The sequence below is a fragment of the Nymphalis io genome, chromosome 9 (genome assembly GCF_905147045.1).
Source record: "Nymphalis io chromosome 9, ilAglIoxx1.1, whole genome shotgun sequence".
Taxonomy (NCBI): domain Eukaryota; kingdom Metazoa; phylum Arthropoda; class Insecta; order Lepidoptera; family Nymphalidae; genus Nymphalis; species Nymphalis io.
In genome coordinates, this window is record NC_065896.1 from 3,690,914 (window position 1) to 3,716,834 (window position 25,921).

Consider the following 25,921-nt stretch of genomic DNA (forward strand, 5'->3'; position numbering starts at 1 on the left):
GTGACCATTTAGTTTCAAAGTTGCAATATCGTTTACATAAATTAAAAAGAGAAGTGGTCCCAAAATTGAGCCCTGTGGAACACCACAGGTGACAGGCAAAGCACTACTTTGTATATCACCAATTTTGACGATTTGCAATCTGTTTGTTAGGTACGATTTTAACATTTCTAGTACAGTACCTTTGATACCTATGTTTTGAAGTTTATGTAATAAGATTTTATGACTTACGGTATCAAAGGTTTTTTTTAAGTCGATAAATACGCCCAGAGCTATGTTCTTTCTATCTAGGTTCTGTCTTAATTTTGTTACTAGATCTACAGTTGCAGCAGTGGTGTTACTTCTAGCTCTAAAGCCGTATTGTCGTTCAGTAATGAAATCAAAAGAGTCCAAATACGTTATTAAGCGGTTGTGAATTAATTTTTCTAAGATTTTTGAGAGAACAGGTAGCACAGATATTGGACGATAATTTTCTGGGTTTGTTAAAGATCCAGATTTGTGTATAGGTGTTATTTTTGCGACCTTTAATGAGTCTGGGAATAGTCCCTCGGACATAAGCTTGTTAAAACAGCGTGCCAGACATTTTGATATTAAATTACATAAACATTTCAATACTTTTGTACTAATCTTATCTATACCACTACTTGCATTCGAATCAAGATCCCCTATCAGTCTTTCAATCTCACAAAAGCTACACGGTTTGAATGTTACAAGTTCATGTTCATTGATTGTATTAATTGTGTGTAGGATGCTGTGGTGTCGTGTTGGTATTCTTTTTGCTAAGAGGAAACCTATTCTTGCGAAATATTTGTTTAATACGTTACAAATATCGTTTGTATCAGAAATTATTTTTGATTCTACTATTATTTTAGAGGGAGCACAACTTTGACTTATTTTATTACTACATAATTTATTAACTAAGGTCCAAATTTTATTAGGATTCTTTGCGTTGTTTGTAAATAGTTTGTAATAGTATGTATCTTTTGTATTTTGTATCAACGTACCTATTTCATTTCTCTTTGAATAAAATTGATTTTTTACATACTCATTGTCGGGATTGTTTTTATATTGCGTCCATAAAAAGTTCCTCTGACTTATTCCATCGACGATATCTTTGCTTATCCAATCATCTCTTATGTGGTTTAAAATTTTGGTTTTTCTTTCTTTACAGTCCAGTTAAAAGCCGAGATGGCCCAGTGGTAAGAACGCGTGAATCTTAACCGATGATCGTGGGTTCAAACCCGGGCAAGCACCACTGAATTTTCATGTGCTTAATTTGTGATTATAATTCATCTCGTGCTTTACGGTGAAGGAAAACATCGTGAGGAAACCTGCATGTGTCTAATTTCACTGAAATTCTGCCACATGTGAATTCTACCAACCCGCATTGGAGCAGCGTGGTGGAATAAGCTCCAAACCTTCTCCTCAAAAAGAGGAGAGGAGGCCTTTAGCCCAGCAGTGGGACATTCACAGGCTGTTACGGACGGAACATATTGTTTTATTATATTTTCAAGCTCTGTATAGTTCTCAATTGAGTTAATCAATTGCGAGGACTCTAGGGAACTGTACAACTTTGTGTAATCTATAGCTTCATAAGTGGTTCGTATTCTTTTTGGAGCTTTGAATTTATTCAATTGAACATATATGTTTTTGTGATTTGATAATGATGAGTTAATAATAGCGACAGTGAAATTATTCGTGCTTAAATTTGTACTTACGTGGTCTATAATTGATTTTTTTGTAGTTGAGTCTCTTGTGCAGTGTAATTCATTAATTTTGTTCAGCAGCCTATGCCCCGATTCTTGTATTATTTGTTTATATTTGGTTATTCGTTTGTCTTTTTCCAATAAATTGATATTAAAATCACCAAATACTATCGATCTTCTACGTAGTTGTAATTGGCTATCATAGTCTTTAAGAAATTGTTCAAAATTTGTATCACCAGGCCTGTAAACTAACCCAATATCTACCGCGCCTTGTTCAATGTGTACCCATAGGTAGTTGTTTCCACCCTGGTAAATTGAGTCTATTAATCTATGCTGTAGATCATTATGTACGTAAGCCGACACTCCACCTCCCCTAACGTCTGTTCTGAAATTATAGTAATGTGTATAGTTTTCTATCTGTATTTGTTTCGCTTGATCTTCGGATGCTATCCAAGTTTCAGAGAGAAGGATGATATAAATGGTCGATGGTATGGATTTTAAAATGCATTTTAATTCGTCTAGTTTTCCTTTTTTTTAATACTGCGGGCATTTAGGTACAAGAAGGATAAACGTGACTTTTCAGTGCGTAATTCTCGATAGTCATTTGCTATTTGGTAACTTATAGTGTCATTTATTATTGTTGATTGGAGTTTTTTGTAGGGGTTTTGACGATAGTTGGTGTTCCGTTGACTTATTTATTTTGTTATATCGGTTTCGCCCTTGGATATACGTTCGTTTAGCTCAGTTTTTAAAAGTGTGTAGAATTTATGTTGGGTGGGAGTTTGGTCAGAGAATATTTTTAAATTGTTAGGCAGTTTATTACGGCTCTTAAGCACTGACAATGCTGTTTCTGGCTTTTCAAAGCAGACTTTAATTTTACGATTTTTTCCTGGGTTATACCTACCAATACGGAAAATATTTCTCGGTTTTGGCATGTCTGTGGCTATTTGCTCCAGTATTTTGAGTACTTCAGCCTCATCCAGTAAATTCCTCTCTATCGTGATGTTGGAGTAACTTTCAGCAACTCCCATAATAATTATATTATTTTCTCTCTTCTTGCGTTCTTGTACTTCGCGAATCAACTTTTCGTTTGTGTATATGTCATTATTCTTGGTCATGGGGATCAGACTTACTTTTAATTCCTGCATATTAGTTTCTAGTGATTCTATTTTCTTCTTATCAGTATTTAATTTTGTTTCTAATTGGGATAACTGAGATTTTACATTGTTGTGTTCTAATGAGATTCTGGAAGTTAACGATTTTATATCATGTATTTCAGCGCTGATTTTAGCTTGTTTTGTTTTAGCTTTTAGTTGTTATCAAATGATTTTTTTATTTCGGTATGAGAAAGCTTTAGATTACTAATTTCTGTTTTTATTGATCCAATAGAGTCATTCATTTGTACCATCATTTGCGAGTTAGTCGCAGCATATGATTCCAGCAGTGTAGTAATGCGGGTTAATTCACTGCGTATGAGTTTAATTTCTTCCGAGCACTCACATTCTCGATCAGCTGGTTGTTTCCGTTTAGAGCGAAATGTTATTTGCGATCCAGGAATATCCACGTGTAATTTTGATAGATCAGGTTGTGATCCACCACCTGTGGTTGTAAGAGGCGATCGTGTTACGCTCATTATTTGTTAAATAATTTCAACCAGCAATCGCAATAAGTTTTACAATACAATAAAGTCGATGTACGAACTTACGTGTATAAGCGTACGCGTCAAACGCAGGGTCACTGTGCGAGCGAGTCAAAAAATAGCAACCGCTCTGCTTTCGCTGTGTGCTTTCGGTGTGAGGTAGGTGGCTCCTCTTACTGTCACATGCACTTCGATATTATTTTGTTTAAAAGATTGTTGATGAAATTATGATGATAGGTATATTTCACACAAAGTATAGAATTCCGGGACACTTTTTACTAGTTTAAGGAAGCAATGAACACACGTCTATTCTCTGCAGCGGTCAGGCGAAGGAAGTCTGCAGCGGTCATTTAGATTAATATTTTTTAATACTTTGAAATAAATACATAATATCGTTAATTATTAATATTTTTGTTCTACCATAAAAGACCATTCGTAAATATGATAGAAAAGAAAAATTTAAAGGTCATAACTGTTAACCTTTGGATTAAGCAGAAATTATGTCATACAATTAGGTCAGCGGGCTGTATCCTTCTATGAAGGTGGTCGATTCCAGAGTATTCCCCATGGCGATTTATCCTTAATTCATGATACTTAATTTAATTTATCTATTATGAAATTTAAAAACGTTCTAAAATTAAAAATTATCTCGTTCCCAATATGATTAAAATTTACTTAAAGTTATTTACTTTTAGATTAATTTAAATCATTCACTAATCTAATACCTAATTTAATAGTTCTCATATAATTAATTTTCTGTTTATTAAATTTGCCCAAAACTGTTTTCAATTTGTGATATTTCAATAAAAGCATAAGAAAAAGATACGAGGCGTGCTGATGATATGATCTCATAATTTTGAAGTTATGCTCATGGGTGCAAACAGCATTTGAGGGTAGGACTACATACCTAACGCTAAAAGCGGCGACCTTTTCCGATTGAAAAAAACATAAGTTAGAATAAAAAAAAACATTTAAAAACCTGCCTATGAATAAATATGATTTCAATTTCTTTAATACAAAATTCTAATGAAATTTTAATCCGACAAGATTAAAATTTTTCTAATAAGAAAACAAAATTAAACAAATGTTGCTTTCAGCGTTCGGTGAAGCGTTGAACAACCAAATGTTTTTGCACCTTCAAAAACGTAATATCAAAATGTGTTCTTTATTATTATTTTTTGATTATTAATTTTTAAATACTAGTGTGATATTGGACTTTTATATCTCAACTTAAGGTTGACCATGAAAACCACACAAGAACTGAATTAATTGCTTAAAAATTTAAATTAAAAAAGTTCAATGACTGAAATTAAATGAATTTCTAAGAGATGAATGTTATAAATTTCAATGTTATAAAGTATGTATCAATGTTCAGTTAGTTTAAAATATTCAGTTTTCAGAAATTCATATCAAGGATAAAAATTAAAAATCTTAAACCCTTTACACTTCTATTATTTTTCACTTCTTTTAGTCTTCTAGATCAAACCAACTACCAGTAACATTTTTTTCTACAACCTGTATTATATATAAATTTATCGACATAAATGTGATTTAATATTTATACATGATACATGAATATTATTAACAAAAGTAATACGTTATAAAAATGAAATAGAAAAATATACAATTTCCTAACTATTCTAAAAATATAATAAATAATTATATGTATAGCCTAGTTTAATGATGGTGGATTACCTTATCGTCTCTTTGACGGTTAGTTTTGTTTCTACTTGGTCGGTTTTGTGCAAGCTCGTCTGGCTAGATAACACAGATTGAAGATATTCTAGGGCAAAACAGAGTACTGGCTGGCTGGACTCATTCACTCACCCTTCTCTTATCATCTTAGTTCTCAAGATTAGTGGTTAATAATTTTTTTAGCACAAATGCCTATGGGCGGTATGAACCATTTCTCTTACAGGTGGCCCATATGCACGGCAGCCTAGCTAGCCTAAAAACGAAATATATATTTGGCAAACGAAAATTTTAAATGTCATATAGACGAGACCTTTACTACCTAACCGGACTAACCTTTTTCCACAATGTTCTTATTTGAGGAAGCGATTTGAAGTGATTTGTATTTACAAATCGAGCACTTGAAAACCTCTGAGATGCTTACCCTTATTTAGAATCCTTTTATAAAACCTTTTTATTCATTGAAGTTATATGGACGTATTTTTATTTTATTCGAGGTTATAAATTTTCTGTCTGTGTGAGTGTGTGTGTATTTTTGTATCCAGGACTACGTCCTCCATTATCGTCTTTTATTTGAATCGTGCATAGTCTATACATATTATTAAGAGTATATTATATTAAGACATATTTTTTCAAATATAGCTTATCTACAAATCTAATCTATCTTCTTGATATTTGCCGCAATTTGTGTTTTGATGAAAATCACGTTAAAAGTTAGCAAGTTTTCTACAAACATTGTCCCAATTTACGAATAAGACACGTCATAATTAGATACTGTATACTAAGTATATTCGTACTCATGGTTGTCTAATATCATCCTAACTTCTCTTTTTGTTACAGCATTATTGACTGGTACTCTCAAGACGACTCAACGAGCTGCATGTGACGATGAAATGGTATCACTGTCCTGTCCTCCTGGTACCTCTATCAATATTCAAGTTGCTCAGTACGGTAAAGCGGCGCCTGGAGGGCACGGTTGTGTTGCAATCAAATCAAATGTCGATTCAAATGGTTTAGCTGACGAGGAAAAGTGTTTATGGCCTAATACTATGCAGGTATTTTTTATTCTTATTTATATTTATTTTATAATATAAGTGGTAATTCTAAAACGATTGAATTGGATATTCTTCATTGTGGGTAAGGCGCTGAGACATCTGGATAAGTACTACCTACTCATCATATCTACTGGTGGTAGGGCTTTGTGCAAGCTCGTCTGGGTAGGTACCACCCACTCATCAGATATTCTACCGCAAAACAGCAATACTTGATATTGTTGTGTTCCGGTTTGAAGGGTGAGTGAGCCAGTGTAATTACAGGCACAAGGGACATAAAATCTTAGTTCCCAAGGTTGGTGGCGCATTGGCTATAAGCGATGGTTGACATTTCTTAGAATGCCAATGTCTAAGGGCGTTTGGTGACCACTTACCATCAGGTGGCCCATATGCTCGTCCACCTTCCTATTCTATAAAAAAAAAAAAAAAAAAAAAAAAAAAAAAAAAAAAAAAAAAAAAAAAAAAAAAAAAAAAAAAAATATTCTACCGCCAAACGGAAATACTTAGTATTATTGTATTCTGGTTTAAAGAATGAGTAAGTCAGTGTAACTATATGCACAAGGGAGATATAAACATCTTTGTTCCCAGCGTTGGTGGCGCATTGACGCTAACTTCTATAGGTGAGTGTGACCACCATCAGGTTGCCAATAGACACGACCGCCTATCTATTTTATAAAAAAATTACTTGAAACATTACACAATGTCTGATAATGCAACGAGTTGCGTCACATAATTACTGACTAACTGACAGAAATAAGCTATGACATTAAGAGATTAGAGACATTAAGGATATTTGTCACACCATTTTGTATAGAGAAATATACAATACGGCCATTTAAGACAACGCCTGTTGTTTACGCGTGTAAAACAGTAAAAAAATGGGAAGCAACGAGTTTCGGTAGTTATTAAATATGAGTGAATACAAAATATTATCAATAAAATTGTATTTTCATAACTTTGTTTTTTATTATTTTTATCTTAATTGAATGTTTGTTTCATCGTAAAAATCGAACGTTTTTAAAACTTTTGGAGATCTGTTCATTTTTTAATTAATGTTATATTAATATCTCAGGATATAACAAAATAACTATACAATTTATAGCTACAGTTTTACAAATAATAAAGCAAATATAAGCATACCACTTACCATAAGGTGGTCCAATCATTTTGCCTTCCTGGAATAAAAAGATAAATCCTGGAATAAAAAGATGATCCCAAATTAAGCTTGTACAAAGCTTGTGCTATGGAAACCAGACAACTGATATACTACATATACTAATTTCTTTTGTAAATACATACTTATATAGATAATTACAGCCAGACTTAGAACAAACAGACATGTTCATGCACACAAATGGCTGTCCTGGGTGGGAATCGAACCCACAATCTTCGGCGTGAAAGGCAAATGTTCTACCAACCACGCCAATCAGCTATAATAGATTGATAGTATATATCATTTTAATAGTCATATCTCGACTACTATTTTGACGTGAAATATCTATTCATGCGCCTTGGGGGTTGAACGTCGTATGCCGTAACGGCAAACCACACGTCGCTCTCTTGTGTCATGCCCCTAAACTATTAATAAACAGTCTTGTCGCATAAATTGTTAATGAACGAAGCGTTCAGCAAATACGCTAATATATTATTAACTAACTTATGACAACGAACCTCTCCATACAGTATTCACTGCTGCAAACGGTGGTCGAGGCATGTCAGAAGAAGCCACAGTGTAAGTTCAGCACTAAGTCGAAACCGGAGTTGATTGACCCCTGTCCGCGTGCAAGGAAGTTTGTGGAAGTTGCATATAAGTGCAGACCTTGTAAGTATGTGGTTTAAGTACTTCTGAATATTCACTAAACTAATAAAATATCTTTTCATTCGTCATTTTACAAAATTTTAATTCTACAATCGGCTCGAAATGTACATTCTACCGAGAGTAACTGGCAATAAATTAAATGGTTAATGTTTTAATCAGTAATCAACTTTTTAAACTAACGATTGTATTCGATTTTCTCTCACTTTATTATTGACGTAAGTCTACCCTAATATTATAAATGCGAAAATAACTCTGTCTGTTATGATTTTAAGTCTAAACCACTGAACCGATTTTAATAAAATTTGGTATGAAGCAAGCTTGAACCCCATTATTGGACATAGGCTACTTATTTTATATTATACCCCAGTATTCGCCCTCGGCTTCGCCCACGTTTTATTGGGAGAGGCCTTATAAAACGTCGGCGAATACTAGTAGTTTATAAAATTTTTTACTTGTTAAACTTACTATAACCAATGAAATGAAAGTCAAAAAAGATGGTACCTTCTTATTTAAATATATGTATAAATTAAATGTTAATTGAAACAGATACATTTGCTTATTAAGAAGGAATGTCATTTAATTTAATACCATTAAGTCATACACACATATATGTTGCGGATTCAAATGGATTGCCATTTTAATGGCCGCCATTGTCGTCCAATATGTTTATTTTATTAAATCAGTCAGTGCGCACGTCCGGCGCTGGCGCTGTCCTGAGAGCAAAAGACCAAGGGGGTCGCTAGACAAACGATCACACGTACTACTGACAGATACACCATTATATTTTTCATTATATTTTTTTACAACTTGACGTCTGCCAACCGACCAGTAACCCATAAGAAGTCAATCACCTTGTGTGGTGTTGCTATTCTAATAAAATAAGTGACGTCGTATCAATCAACAGCCAATCGTTGTCCACTGCTGAACATAGGCCTCTCCCAAGGTGCGCCAAAGCTCCCTGTCCTCCGCCTTCCGCATCCAGTTGGTGCCCGCCACCTTCTTAAGGTCGTCGGTCCACCTGGCTGGAGGGCGCCCTACGCTGCGCTTGCCGATTCGCGGTCTCCACTCTAGGACTCGTCTGCTCCAACGGCCATCGGTCCTACGACATACGTGACCAGCCCACTGCCACTTCAGCCTGCTAATTTTGCAAGCTATGTCGGTGACTCCGTTTCTTTTCCGGATAATCTCATTTCTGATCTTATCCTTCAAAGATACTCCGAGCATAGCTCGCTCCATAGCACGCTGAGCGACTTTGAATTTGTGGACTAGTCCCGCAGTTAGTGTCCACGTTTCGGCACCGTATGTCATGGCAGGTAAGACGCATTGGTTGAAGACTTTCGTCTTCAAACACTGCGGTATAGACGACTTGAGGACTTGACGAAGGTTGCCAAATGCTGCCCATCCCAAGCGAATTCTTCGATCGGCTTCCTTCTCGAAGTTGTTCCTACCGACTTGTATTATCTGTCCTAGGTAGGTATATTCACTAACAACTTCGAGAGGTTTCCCCTCGACGTATATCGGTCCCGGCACGACATGCCTATTGAACATGACCTTGGTCTTGTCCAAGTTCATACCGAGACCGACACACCGCGAAGACTCGCCTAGGCTACGCAGCATTTCGGTGAGTTGTTCCAGCGACTCTGCTATGATGACGATATCGTCGGCAAATCGAAGGTGTGAGATGTACTCGCCGTTTACATTGACTCCATACCTAGTCCAATCCAGCGTTTTGAAAACGTCTTCCAACGCGTTGGTGAACAGTTTCGGGGATATTACATCCCCCTGTCTCACCCCTCTGCGCAGTTGGATCGCCTTCGTCTTACAGTCCTGGATGTGGACAGTCATTGTAGCGGCGTTGTACAGACATCTCAGTACCTCGATATATCTCCAATCGATATGACATCTCTGCAATGAGTCGAGCACTGCCCAGGTTTCGATGGAGTCGAAGGCTTTCTCGTAGTCCACAAATGCCATACACAGCGGCTGATTGTACTCTTCGGTCTTCTGCACAATCTGCCGAACAGTATGGATGTGGTCCACGGTGCTGTAGCCTGATCGAAAGCCGGCTTGCTCTGGGGGCTGGAACTCGTCAAGTCGTCTGGCGAGACGGTTCGTGACGACTCTTGAGAACAGCTTATACACGTGACTCAGGAGGGAGATTGGTCTGTAGTTTTTCAAGAGGGTTTTATCACCTTTCTTGAAAAACAGTACCACCTCACTCCCGCTCCACGTTTCCGGGGTCTTGCCATGTTGGATGACGGAATTAAAGAGGCTTGCTAGCTCTTTCAGGACCGGAGTCCCGCCTGCCTTAAGCAACTCTGTTGTGATTCCGTCATCTCCCGGAGCTTTGTTGTTTTTAAGCTGTTCTAGAGCCGCCCTAATCTCTCCTTGGTCAACGACCGGGAGCTCCTCGGAGTAATGGCGCATAAGAGGGGCGCGCTGGTCATCAATACTGATTCCCACGGGTTTATCCGATCTTGAAGAGAACAACTGCCCATAAAACCTCTCTACTTCTCCGATAATCTCAGGCCTAGAGGTAACGACCCCACCATTTTCAGTTTTAAGTTTTGTCAGACGCGGCCTCCCAAACTTGCGAGCGAACACTTTCGATCCCCGATTTTGCTCAATCGCAGCCTTGATGGCACGGGTATTGGAGCGTCGGAGATCGCGTCGCGTCAGCGTTTTTATTGTTCGGTTTAAGGCCTTATCTGACAAAAACGATGGTAGTTCTCGTCGTTTTCTCATGAGCTCGAGTGTCTCAGCAGAGAGTTTTGGTGCGTTGTCTCTTCTCTGTGGCGGAAAACACTTGCGGGATGTGTTTTGCAGTATTTTGACCAGCGTGTCGGTTCTCTCATCAATGCTGCTTATGGTTTCCAACGCGGTGAATTGATTTTGAAGTTCCATTTGGAACTTTTCGGAGCCTTGAGCAGCTTGGAGCATGGTAGGTCGGAGAGTAGACCTCATCATTCTCGATCTTTCGGCTTTTATGTTGATATTTAGAGTGCCTCGAACCAAGCGGTGATCACTTCCGGTATTAAACCTGTTGATCACTGAAACATCTCTAAATATGTGCCTTTTATTCGAAATGATAAAGTCTATCTCGTTCCTTGTCACGTTATCGGGGCTTCGCCAGGTCCACCTCCTCTGAGGCTTTTTTTGAAAGAAAGAATTCATCAAAAAAAGCCCCTGCGCTTCGAGAAAGTTTACCAGCATTTGCCCCCTGTGATTTCTGCAGCCCAAGCCGTAAGGTCCGACTTTCGATTCACCGCTATCTTGTACTCCCACTTTAGCATTAAAGTCTCCCATAACAACATTGTAGTGGGCCCTCGAGGTGTCGTTGAGGGCCTTTGCGATGTCCTCGTACATCGCTTCGACCACATCATCAGAGTATGTCGAAGTTGGCGCATATACCTGTACAACCTTCAGGGAGTACCTGTCGGAAAGTTTTAGGACAAGGTACGCTACCCGGTTCGACACACTACTGATTTCCACAATGCTGCTAATGAGATCCTTTTTGACTAGAAAACCGACACCACCCTGGGAGAGGTTATCACCTTCGCGGAAGTAGAGTAAGTTACCGGACTCTAGAGTTATCGTGTCCTCCCCCTGTCTTCGGACTTCAGATAACCCCAGTATATGCCAGTTTATATGACTTAACTCTACTTCTAATTCGGCGAGGTGATGGTCCAGCCTCATCGAGCGTCCATTATACGTTGCCATTTTCAGTCGTTTTATACGGTAGCCTGCCGTGAACCGGTGATTCTTAGCACCCCCTGCCCTGCCGATACCGCGACCGCTACCTTGGTCGGGCCTAGCGGGCTTGCCGGTAATTGGGGGCCTTTTTTTGGGCGCATCTGCCATTAAGGGAGGGGTTTGCCCATACTCGCCGCGCTGGGCAGGCGTGTTGGCGAGCGCAGTAGGGGGTAAGATGTTTATGGGAGGGGGGGACGCTGCTGCCCATCCCCCCTTTTCCCCGTCCCTCAGTCGCCTCTTACGACACCCACGGGATGAGATTGGGGGAGTACTATTCTAAGCCGGTACTCCACGGCATTCTAAGCCGGTACTCCACGTCGTATACCCGCTTAAATTTATTATCTCTGACATATATGTATAATTTCGTGATAAGGACAGCACACCATTTGGCAAACTAAATACGCGTATTTGCATTGATTTTCAGAATGGAGGTATATGTAGAGAACCTTAAGTATTTGATTATATTTGCTTAATTACGTCCTCTTGTCGGTGTTTAGCTACAAATCAAAGGCTGGCTGTCTCGTTGGTCTAATGGTTAGAGGTCCCAGATCCCGAGTCATGGTTTCAAATCCTAATTCGGCCCAATAAAAAGTTATAATTTTTTTTGTAGAAAAATTCTTCGCAGCAGCCTGGAGTCTGATAGTTGGATGTGTTTACACTCCCGTGACTCGAAAAAGACGTAAAACCGTTGGTCCTGCGCCTGAACTCTATCCTGTCGTGACGAGTCACAGTCGAGAGAGTATTTGCGCGTACACTTATGCTCTATATGTCTGTAACTGCGCTTCTGTCTGTAACTGCGCAGTTGGCTAACCTCCTTTGAGATTTTATTGTTTGTTTATCGAAATCAAATATATTATTTAAATATACTCTTTAAAGCATCATTTGTCACGTTACAGGAAAAAAAGCTAACAATATTGAACGTAGATTATAACGGGATCAACTGGCAAAAAATATGTTATTATATTTATATGTATTTTCTAGTTAGCTAACAAATTTATGTCTTGTATGGAAATCAACACATATGAACTTCACGCTTTTTTATCATCTATATTTTAAAGTGTTGCCATTAAAAATATAAGGCATACATGCATGAAATTTTAATGTATGGCAACACCATTTTACGGTTGGACAAAGTTGAGCGGTTGGACAAAATGTGGTTGCCGCCTAGCCCCGTTTGATTTATTCCTAGTTTATTTATTCATGAACTTTGCACTCCTTCGGTGTTAAGTTTCCTCGTAAAAATCAGATTATAGGCAACTTTCGAGTGAGCAATTTTGTAAAATTAATGAGATTAAGTAACTTTTCCTTATCGCTTCATTGTACGGTATAGTCTTGTTTATTTAACAATAATTAATAACAAACTTTTCGATTACTCATTTCGATTACTTACTCGTATACTCATTAAGATAAAATGCCAATTAATATTATATTGAAATAGAATTTATGGATATAATAAAGCGTCTTAAAATAATCTTTTAACATGTTTCATATCAGATTGATGAAAATAAGATTTTTCCAAACATGAAATATTTTTTTCCCGTAGCTAACTACGAATTAACAAAACTATAACTAATATTTTCTATAAATTTGCTATGAAAGTATATGACAGTCAATTAGCCCAATGCTGCGCCTTAGCGCTTGATGCCTTAGCTTCCTGTCTTCATGAGGAGACAGTTTGAAACTTATTCCAACACGCTGCTCCAATGCAGTATAATGATACGAAATAAAATAGAATTGAATGAAATACGAATAGTGTTCTTCTAGCGTGCAGTATGCACTATATATGTACATATAAAAACGAGTGAGAGATATACAAAAGTTACATCTTATAATAGTTATACTATATTCTTTTACACATATATATATTGCATTTACATGATTATTTATATCAAATTGGACTAGCGTTGACATACGAAATGACGACCGAAACAATATCCTTCAGTTTTGAATGGAAACAACAAAATCAAAATAGACTATATTGAAGTGGACACTTTCAAGCGCTTTTGTATTGTCATTTAATAAGGTAAATAAAATGTAAATGACCCACTAAAACGTGTCCGCTTAAATCATCTGTCAAAGATGCAGACGCCTATATATATATATATCAAATTAATTAATTGAGTAATTTCTAGAGTAAAACTCGGTCGCCCAGGTACTACGTGATAAAACAAGGACTTCCAAAGAAAATATTTGCTGGAAGGCGTAATGGAAAATCATTTTCTAAAAATAATAATGTCTATCCTTCGTCCTTTTAAGCTTATGATGTTTTTTGTATTATGGCCCGATATAGAAAGGACTCCGTTGACCAGTGAACGGTTCTATCGCTATCAAAATTATATAAAATATTTATATTTATTAAATTCATTTTTGTATGTTTGTTTCTAATAAAAAATAAGAGCTATAAATGACTACTAAGCTACTCGTCCCGATTTCGCGCTGCTCATTTTATAAGGCTCTAAATAAAATGTTTTTATCGTAAATAATATAACTATTGGTTTATCCCGCCCAGGTGTGCCGCCTGGATAGTTCTCTGTCGTCATGATTTTTTCCGACATCTTCAACAATCATGGTTATATTTCAGCAAATTTACACAAAAACATTTTTATGTCACTCTGTCCATTTTTGAAAACCGTATGAAAATCAGTTCAGTGGTTTTTGAGTTCAAGCAGACTTTATTTTATCATATGTAGTGATATGAAGGTACTAGAGTGATATAGTATGATTGTTGTCAAAATGTTTTTAAAGATAAAATAAGTAAGAGTCTGTGAATATCCCACTGCTGGGTTAAGGCCTCCTCTCCCTTTTTGAGGAGAAGGTTTGGAGCTTATTCCACCACGCTGCTCCAATGCGGGTTGGTGGAATACGCATGTGGCAGAATTTTAGTGAAATTTGACACATACAGCTTTCCTTCACCATCAAGCACGAAATGAATTATAATAACAAATTTAGCACATGAAAATTCAGTGGTGCTTGCCCGGGTTTGAATCCGCGATCATCGGTTAAGATTCATGCGTTCTTACCATTGGGCCATTGCAGCTTAAAGATAAAAAGAAAAAAAAATCATGAACATTTATCTTATCCTTTTTGAACCATCTAAAACTCTGTAAGTATTGAGATGTAAGAAGTTTGCTTAGTTTCCAACGTTCTTGTCATGTTAAAGATAAAAATACGTTCCGTTGTACGTTCTTTATAATGTATTTGTAAAGCAAACAGTGTGACTTTATATTAAATAAATATTCTTTGAGTTTAACTTTGTAATGTTAACGTATGCTCTACATGCGTCGAAAGGAATTCTAGTATCTGCATATGACTTATAGTCGTCTAGCGGGGTAAATGAATCTCACGGCAATCTTTGTAAATCCTCTCCTTAATTAATAAAATATACATAGAAATTATAAAATAAAATCGTCTCAATTATTTACTTCTATAAAATGTTATATACACACGTCAAATACAAGATGTAGACAAGAAAAAATAATAAATATTATATAGAAAAGAAAAAAAAAAAAAAAAAATTTGAATAAATTTCTCGTTTTGTTTTAATTTGTGTTTTTTATTTATTTATGTACCAATCGTGTGTTTCAGATTATTTAATATGAAAAAATGTCATAGTTATGTTACAAAGGACATACTCACATACTTTTGTATGTTCATGATGAAATTAAAAGATAATTATTTTGTTTACTTATCTCTGTATAAAGTTTATTAGCAGACTCGCAGTCTTACCCACAGTCGCATTATGAGGTACCACCCACACATCAGATATTTTACTGCAAAACAACAATATTTAGTATTGTTGTGTTCCTGTTTAAAGGGTAACTGAGCCAGTGTAACTTCAAAAGGGACATAACATTTACTTTCTGTTCTGTGCAAGCTCGTTTGGTTAGGTACCACACACGCATCAAATATTCTACCGCAAAACTTACTACTTATTGGGTCCCAAGATTAGTGGCCCAATATCGATGAACGGAATGGTTAATATTTCTTCGCCAATATTAATAGGCGGTGGTGACTACTTACTATCAAGTGGCCCATCTGCTAGTCAGCCTACCTTTTAAAAAAAAGCAATGAACGTATCTTTGGACAAATTTCACTGAATACAATGAACTACTTTCCGAACGGTGAGGGGATCACTAATCGCTGTCGGCTTGCGAGGGCTAGTGAGTGTAGTGATGTGATTTATGTTAGGTTATTAAATTTATGGTAGAGGTCACCGCCCTAGGCGCGGCGTAGGTGTGGCTAGATAGGGAGTATTTTGTGCAGACGAGCGATATAAAAACTTTTTTTATTTCATATCATTTTCAGAGACCTTTACACAAACAGTTATGTTTAATAACTATTTACCTTTTTAATTTTAAATTGTATTAAATATTTAAAATTATTATATTGTTATATTTGAATCAATGGCTATGCTACCAGTTGTTTATGAACGCATATTGAGATATTTTTTCGATAAATTTTAAAAACTAATTTAAATACTTTTCAACGTCATTTCTAAATTTGCGTGTCGTTTATTGCATTAATTGACTTATTTTATGTTGATTTAATTACGTTCTCGCGTGACACTTAAGTCACAAGGAATTATATTAGCTATGTTATATGTTAATTTATTTTTTAACAAGCTAACAATGTGGTTCATACAATAGCTTATAATAATATGCTATAAATAATATACTTTGCTTATATTTTTATTAAAACAATTTTATTTTAAGTTAATTTTAGAAGAATAGTTAAATTAGTATTTTTTGAGATCACTTTACAAATTCTTCGTCTGTCGAAAACAAAACTAATGTTTGCGCTACACACGTTCATTATAATAGTGAATACGTTTCCCCTGTATAAAACACTCCGGTACTAATTGATGAATTCTCACTCCTTTTACTGGATTGGCGGTGTAAGATTTCTAATGACATGAAAGGGTTGCGACAGTTTACATAGCAATTGATATAGTTAATTTAGAAAAAGTTTGACGATACTTAAATTCATGTTTGGAAACTACAATGCTATGTATGCTTGTGACTCATACAAGGAAGAGAACCCATCGATAATATATCAATTCTAAAAAATTTTTGTATATTTTTTAATTTGTGCCATGTTTATTGATTTTTTTATTTGAATTTAATGCATACCGTAATTTTACCAAAGCTGGCCAAAGACTGGGGTATATTTTACCATGAAAAAGGTTTATTTATTATACCATAATACTCCAGTGCGGCTTAATAGAACATCATCAACATCGCTCATCATTAATTTTCCATCATCACTAAGAAAAAGTGATTTATAAAAACAAAATGAGCACGTGAAATTTTAATGCTTGCTTAGATTGTAAGTTCGATCTTCGGTTTTCAAACCTTTTTGTTGTATCCATTACACCATCGCAGTTCATATTTATGAAATAATAATATGCGACATTAGCTTGAAACCATGACAGTAAATAATTTCCATCAATAAAGTAAAAGTGGGGAGGTAAATGAACTCTTATGAGGGGTCTTTCATGTTCGCATATTAAATTATACATTATACGTAGCCCCTTGAAGGCTTTTAGGAAATAATCAATGATTTTTATAGGCATAATGGAATTTTGAAAGAAAATTAATTTATTCAATCAGATACCCGAATAGACGTAAACCTATTTTTATTGCGTTTTTATTCATGCTATGAGTGTTTATTAGAAAGTCAAAAATTGATATGATATTATGTATTTAAAAAAATGCCGAGATGGCCTAGTGGTAAGAACGCGTGAATCTTAACCGACGATCGTGGGTTCAAACCCGGGCAAGCACCTCTGAATATTCATGTGCTTAATTTGTGGTTATAATTCATCTCGTGCTTGAAGGTGAAGGAAAACATCGTGAGGAAACCTGCATGTGTCTAATTTCATTGAAATTCTGCCACGTGTATTCTACCAACCCGCATTGGAGCAGCGTGGTGGAATAAGCTCTAAACCTTCTCCTCAAAAAGGGAGAAGAGGCTTTAGCCCAGCAGTAGGACATTAACAGGCTGTTACTGTATGTATTTGAATGAAAAAAAAATATAATTTTGAAAATTAAATTATATATAATTAACCACTGTTCTTATTACCTTTTACATTTATAATATATTATATATTTATTATGGTATTTGGAAGAAGCATATTTCACATTTATGATATGATATAAAAAGTAGATTTAACAAAGTATAAATGTTGATTAATTAATTTTAATTTCAAGTCATCGATAAAATAGCTTATAAAATACCTTGGGTTAAGTTACGCTGTAAGAGTAACATCTTTAATTAACCAAATCTGTGCAAAGCTTTGTACGTTGCTTCGTGTAATGCGGGTTGACTGTATTTGTTACAAATTTGTTTTTTTTTTAAATATATGCAGAGTTTTATATTGTTCTTTAAACTCAAGAACAAAAGAAAAAATGAACCTTCGGGAACGACCAATAGATGTACTTTCTAAGAATCATTGTATAAAACGTATATCTACGTGATAGAAGTTAAATATTGTTACGTCAGAAATGTTTCCCTCAATCGTTACATATCGGACCGTTGCAAAAAATACAATCGTGAAGTTTTTCTTTCATCGAAATCAAAGATGTTTCTCGTAATAAATAGTTAAATTGCTAAATTAAAAAAGGAATGTTGTATATTTTATCAGAATGAATTATAACAATTATTATTAGTAATTGTAACTGGTTTAATGATAACGGTTTATCAACAGCCGAGTTCCGCAGCCGCACGGGATGTGAAGATGAAGTGGTCAAGTTGAGCTGTAACGCGCATTCCCGAGTTGCGATATTCAACGCTGAATTCGGAAGAGCTCCTTACGAAACGATGAACTGCCCTCAGTACCAAGACAATATTGCTGAGAGTAAGATAATATATGAATTATATATATAAGGCCGTAATTACTCTCTGGGTTCAAACCCCAGGTCAGGCAAATAAAAAGATATTGGGGTTTTCCGTCGAAAATTTTTCGTAGCAGTCTGGAGTCTGGACGTTGGATGTGAGTAAACCATCGCGCCTCGGAAAGCACGTAAAGCTGTTTCTGCGCCTGAACTCTTTTAATATAATTAATTCATATTACACAATACATGTGTCTTTATATGTAGGTACATGTATTGAATAATTGAAGTCAAAATAATTGAAGTCGAGATGGCCCAGTGGTAAGACCGCGTGAATCTTAACCGATGAACGTGGGTTCAAACCCGGGCAAGCACCTCTGAATGTTCATGTGCTTAATTTCTGTTTATGATTCATCTCGTGCTTTTCGGTGAAGGAAAACATCCTGAGGAAACCTGCATGTGTCTAATTTCACCGAAATTCTGCCACATGTGTATTCCACCACCCCGCATTGGAGCAGCGTGGTGGAATAAGCTCCAAACCTTCTCCTCAAATAGGGAGAGGAGGCCTTTTAGCCCAGCAGTGGGACATTTACAGGCTGTTACTTACATGTATTGAATATGATACATATAATATGAGTTCTCTTACTTAATTTAAAATGCATAATTTTTGTTCTGTCCGATTTCTTCATAGATAGACTGGAAGATAACACTGTAAGCGTCAAAGCCATATTATCAAACTTTATAATTTATCTTTTTTTGTATTTTTATATTGTGAGCAATAAAGACAAAATAAATGTAATAATAAATAAGAGACTATGGTCTCTTGCCCTATGATTTATCAGGGTGGAACCCCTCATCATTTATTATACCACCAAACAGTTGTATGATATTGCTTTGTTCTTGTTTGAAGGGGAAATATGTCAATTACAGGCACGCGAGTTTTACATATCATGGTTGCTACGATTCTAAGCAGATTTACAATGTATGGAATAGTTTATATTTTATATAGTACTTATGGATGTAGCCTATATCTGTTGGTTCATTTGCCTGCCTAGCTTCCTACTATGAAGAAAAAAACCTATACACGGAACTGACTATACAAGATTAATTATTATTCATATTGTTTTTATTTTACATTTTGAAGTACTAGTCTTTATTTAGGGCTTTATGCAAACTCGTCTTGACATGTCCCACTCGATCATCAGATATTCTGCCGCAAAACAACAGTACTTAATATTGTTGTGTTCCGATTTGAAGGGTGAGTGAACCAGTGTAACTACAGACATGACGGATATCACATCTTAGTTCCCAAGATTGGTGGCAAATTGGCGATGTAAGGGACTGTTAATATTCTTACAATGCCAATGTTTATAGGCAGTGATGATAACTTCAGGTGGTCCATTTGCCTTTCCACCTATCTTTTGTATCAATTATCGTATTATTGTTTTTTTTATTGTATTATATTAACCTACGACTTTGTTGTCTTAATTACTTATAACGCTTTTAAACTAGAGCATAATATAACGAACGAATACTGCAATCGTGTTAATAATGCGTATTATTTAAATATGAAGCATATTTAATGCATAGTAATATAAAAAACATTGGCGTCTAAGAACGACGTTTATTTTATATCTAAAATGAACTGTTAAACTTTTGTTCCATTGTTCAAGTCTGTTGGGTTTTAAGTTTATTACGTCTGTAATTCCATGCCTTATGTCTGTAATTACACTAGCTCACTTACCCTTCAAACCGGAAAACAACAATTGCGGTAGAACATCTGATGAGCGGATAGTACCTAACCAGACGAGCTTGCGAAGCACTATCACCAGTAAAGTGATTCATTAGAAAATAGCTGCTACGCGCATTTTTTATATTATTCAGCCAATAACCTTAATATGTATCAGGCCATTTGACCCCTTAAGCGCAAAAAGATTTTCTCAAATTGGACTGATAGATCTTGAGATTAGCTTTATATAATAACATAATATTATAAATTTCCATTATCTTCCAGAATGCTTCGCTCCGTACGCTTTGAAAACAGTTATGCAGATCTGTCACGGTAAACGATGGTGCCAAATCGTGGCAAACAACAGAACGTTTGGATCTCCTTGCAAGCCAAGCCCGAGGAATTATCTTAAAGTTGTTTATGCTTGCGGTAGGTTAAGTGATTTATTTATTGTGTTGTTCTATTTAAGTAATAAGATATAGATGTAAGCTGAGATGGCCCAGTGGTAAGTACGCGTGAATCTTCGTGATCGTCAGTTCAAACCCGGGCAAGCATCACCGAATTTCCATGTGCTTTGAATGAATGAATTATAATCACAAATTGTGATTATAATTCATCTCGTGCTATACGGTGAAGGAAAACATCGTGAGGAAACCTGCATGTGTCTAATTTCACTGTAATTCTGCCACATGTGTATTCCAGCAACCCGCTTTGGAGCAGCGTGGTGTAATAAGCTCTATATCTTCTCCTGAAAAAGGGAGAGGAGGCCTTAGCCCAGCAGTGTTACTTTTACTTTAGTAAGATATCGTTAAAATAGAATATGAGGTTCGTTCTACCACCAATTAGTATTATGTTATATATAATTACTATTGATAGAATTGATAGAATGTTCAATGTTTTCCACTATTCAATTATTTATGTCAATCATTGATATCGAATTTTGGTAGTGGTTTATGCGTAGAAAGCACTAAGCGCTTGAAGTGTTAACCTTGGATGTTATAGTAACAACATCTAAAAAGTATCTAGATTATTTCTCTGGTTCTAAAAGAGCTTTAAAGGAAAAAATTGAAAGAAATATATATTTAATTGGGATTTTAAAATAAAAAAACAATTTTAAAATTTCACTTTTGTAAAGAACGAATAGAGCAATATTCGATAACATAAAAATAATTATATATTTTATCGAAACTTATTTGATTAAATAAAAAAAAAATACAAAATGTTACTCACATTTTGTTACAATAGCGGTCAAGCGAATCGAGTTATTGAAATATAAATAAACACTACATCCGTGTTGATAACAAATCGACCTGACTTTTTTTATTGACATAACGAACTGAATAATATTAAAAAAAAATTGCTAACTTTATACACTATTAATAAATAATTTAGATTGTTTTATGGATAGTTCCTCTAGGAGTCCTTATAGAGAAGTATGAAAGTCCTATCGAAGAGGATGAAGCAGTGAACAATTACAATTCAAGTCGAAGTGGTGGACTTTTTGATGAATCAGGTTAGTAAAATAAAAAAAGTGTGAGAAATAAATAAAAAAAAACATGGATCAAATGTGATCGTTATTCTCTCAGCTATAAGGTAGCTTAATGTAAGATCATATGATATTTTATTTGTCTCACTGTTTTGTCTTGGTGTGCTAGTTATTAAACTACTTTTTCAATTTGACTGCAATAGCTGTTCGCTTAAGTGTATTTAATTGATTATTATGATGACTTTTCATACCACACAACACAGGCACTAGTTTAATGATACATTAGCATTACGATTTGGGTATGGTGAGAAAGAAAACGTTACTATTTATAATAATAAATGATTAAAAAATATAATATTGTTCAAGATATCGGTGAAAACTGGAGGGAGCCGAATATACCAATTTCTAATCCAGCCTTGCAATCACCGATAGATGTCGACAATGTGCCGTCTTCTAGAAACACCGAAGAAACTTCCATACATATATTAGTATCAAATATGGATACCGAGAAAGGTATGACATATATTAAATTTAATAATATAAAATTATTCTTACTGGCCCTTTGGCGCAGTTGGCACTGACCCTGCGTTTCAGGGTTGCGGGTTCGATTCCCGCCCCGAGTCTGATTGTCTTATGTATAAAAGTATGTGTTATGTATTTATACATTTATTTCAAATTATATTGTATTTGTCAATATGTTTATCTACTGCTACCTATAACAAAGGCGTTAAATTTAAATCGCTTATTGAGATATGTTATTGGATTGCGTGTATCTTTTAATTATTACGAGAATTATATAGTCACTTTCACACTGACCTACATTTCTTGATCGTGTTCTGAGCCCAGCAGCTATTCTGTAAGAACTCACTTCATTACTCGCACGTGAAATGTTGACAACCGACTTATAGTAATATACTATTTGTATGCGTGTATTCTTGAAATGTTACGATTATTATGGTCAGCGTCGCATGTCACTTTTTGTCATTTCACGACCGTTTTCTGCGGTGAGTTTCGAATTTTTTCTTAAATTTTTTTTAATGGAATAGGTAGGTGGATAAGCATATGGCCACGTGATATTTAGTGGCCACTAACGCCCATAGACATTGGCATTGTAAAAAATGTTAACCATCGCTTACATCGCCATTACGCCACCAACCTTGGGAACTAAGATGTTATGTCCCTTTTGCCTGTAAATACATTGGCTCACTCACCCTTGAAACTGGAACACAACAATACCAAGTACTGCTTTTTTGCGATAGAATATCTGATGAGTGGGTGGTACCTACCCAGACGATATTGCACAAAGCCCTACCACCAGTAAATGTCTAAATGTATTTTTATTATATCTTAATTAATTTGAATATTATAGATCTAGCTAATTGTTGGTGAATGTGGCAACATGTTCTCGATATAATTCTTGCATACATTTCGGCACGATTGTGGCAAGCCACAAATAATTCCAATTTGATTAAAATTTCGATAACTGAGCGCTAACGTACATATGAAACTGTTATTATATTAATTATCATTGAATTATGAAATTCTATACTAGTAATCGATTACCTGATATAGCTTTTAATTATTTTAATTATTTTATTTTAATAAAATAATTAAGTGATAATAATATATCTTATAAACATGTCTGCTTATCCTGAGTCTGGGTGTAATTATCTATGTAAGTATGTATTTACAAAAGAAAAGTAGTATATGTAGTATATCAGTTGTCTAGTTTCCATAGTACGAGCTCCGCTTAGTTTGGGATCACATGGTCTTGTGTGAATAATATCTCAGGATATTATTATTATCTTGCTGTTCAACGAAGGCTCTTCTCCTTATAATTTAATTTACTTGATTGGCTTTTGTGTATGCCTTCTGGGTAGTTACCACTCATTTATCACATACTCTACCGCCAAACAGCGATACTTTATATTGTTGTGTTCCGGTTGGTAGGGTGAGTAAGTCAGTGTAACTACAGGCACAAGGCACATAGCATCTTAATTACTAAGGTTAATGGCGCGTTGATGATGTAAGGATTAGTAAAAAATTCTTACGGTGCTTATGAATTTGGACCACTTATTACCAGGTGTCCCAATGGGCCATCAGCCTATCAATATTATAATATATACATATGTAGCTGAGCCGAGATGGACCAGTGGTAAGAACGCGTGGATCTTAACCGATGATCGTGGGTTCAAACCCGGGCAAGCACCACTGAATTTTCATGTGCTTAATTTGTGATTATAATTCATCTCGAGCTTTACGGTGAAGGAAAACATCGTGAGGAAACCTGCATGTGTCTTATTTCACTGAAATTCTGCCACATTTGTATTTCACCAACCCGCATTGGAGCAGCGTGGTGGAATAAGCTCCAAACCTTCTCCTCAAAAAGAGGAGAGGAGGCCTTTAGCCCAGCAGTGGGACATTCACAGGCTGTTACGGTTACGGTAGCTGAATTTCATTCGACACATGCAACACATGCTTCAACTCCAAACTTAAGATGAACTATGTATATAAAGCACAGACTGCTTCTTCTCCGGATTTGAAAACGCGATCGTCAGTTTAAATATACGCCTTTTATCTACAGCATAATCTCGGTGTGTTTTGCAATGGCTCGTATAATTATCGTTACTAATACAACCGTGAGTAACAAATGTAATTTGTAATCGAAATTGTTATCATAAATATGTAATATTTGATCTGAATATAATTTGAATATTTATAAATACATTGGTTATTATGTAATCGCATTAAACAGTAATTATGAATAATGCTTGTTGCAGAATCATCTTTAGTAAAGGAGTCGTCACACTACTCATCGAACATGAAATTCCTTATCTACATAAGTATTGGGATTTTAGTAATCCTTATTTTGGTTGCATTGCTGTTCGTTATTCGTTATTACAAAAACAGGGAAAGGGATAGAAATTCTAAAAACGGTGACATGTTCACAACCGAAGCACCGAACGTTTTCAATGACGCAGCATCGGATATAGACGATGTTGACGTGAGTCACATTTCTGGAACATTCTACGATCCATTGCATCCAGATATGATTTTATATAGAGATGGTCAAACGAAAACAGCACTGAGAGCTATGAAACCTCTCTCCACTATATATCCTTGTGCGGGCGCCAGTATGTATGGCAATGTTGATTACGCACCGTCACATTCGCGTGAAACGAGATTTATGACGAAAGAAATAGACCCTGATATCAAGTTGAATCCAAACTTTGGCTGGATATACTAGTTCTCGTTTCGAATGAAATTTTATCAAACTTTAAGACACTTCCAGGACATAATGACTTTGATCTTAGTGATGACGTAAGTGCTTATAAAGCAAAATTATTTATATGAATTATTTTTAAATGGATGGCAATTCAAGTTGATTTTATCGCATTATGTAGAAAACAAGTTAAAAGGCAGTGCTATGATAAGTACGAATTATGATAAGACTAAGTACCTATAGTATAGTATATTTGTTGTAATCACATCAATCCACGCTATAAATGCAAATATTTTGGCCAAATTTATATTATGTACTTTATGCAATAATTTTTTTTATTAAACTTGTATTAATAGTTTTAAATTCTGTACATTTATTGAAATATAAGAGCTAAGAGTTGTTAATTCATTTATCCCCTAAATAAAGTTGTAAGACAGTATATTATGTATAAAATATTATTTAAGACAAAATCAAAAATAAAACCCATTATATTGTGTATCTTTAAAAATTGTTATATGTTTCTTTTCCCTCAGATTTAAGCAATATAGCGGCATAGTTATGTAAATAATGTAAATAACTCCAATTTTATATATTTGAATAATTTTTTTTTCACGCATAAAGGTGCAGCCACACTCGCACGCGCACGAATTCAGCATACGAAATCTTTCGTGAATATGTTCCTATACAAATACATCTTATACACCTCCACGTGTGCATGTGTGAACAGGTCTTAGCGTGGAAAAACGATTAGTTCAGAGTTTTGGCGCTTATTAAATATTCACTATAAACATCTACTTAGCCTTATTCTTTGTTTCTCAGTGCACAAAGCAAATAAGCTGAAATAGTAATGGTAAATAAAATGAGTCAAAAATACATTTATACTCATTTTAAAAGGTCCTTAGTAAATATACTGTTTAAATAAATTTTACGTAACTGCGACTGAGGATGGCGGACATAGGGTCGTATTACCGGCGTCGTAAATTAGTACCCTACGA

General features: G+C 35.4%; 1 protein-coding gene across 2 annotated transcripts in view; it reads left to right on the plus strand.

The window, feature by feature from the left end:
• Positions 1–25,720, plus strand: part of LOC126770798 (protein eva-1 homolog C-like) — a 41,046-nt gene extending 15,326 nt beyond the window's left edge. The window contains exons 2-8 of one of the 2 annotated variants that reach the window (XM_050490362.1): positions 5,875–6,089; positions 7,770–7,908; positions 18,365–18,514; positions 20,503–20,646; positions 21,626–21,730; positions 22,070–22,216; positions 24,484–25,720. In XM_050490362.1, the coding sequence (XP_050346319.1) occupies positions 5,875–6,089; positions 7,770–7,908; positions 18,365–18,514; positions 20,503–20,646; positions 21,626–21,730; positions 22,070–22,216; positions 24,484–24,950 (1,367 nt within the window). In that variant the 3' untranslated portion in view covers positions 24,951–25,720. The remainder of the gene's footprint in view (positions 1–5,874; positions 6,090–7,769; positions 7,909–18,364; positions 18,515–20,502; positions 20,647–21,625; positions 21,731–22,069; positions 22,217–24,483) is intronic. The other variant, XM_050490363.1, reaches the window with a different exon arrangement.
• The last annotated feature ends 201 nt before the right edge of the window (positions 25,721–25,921 follow it).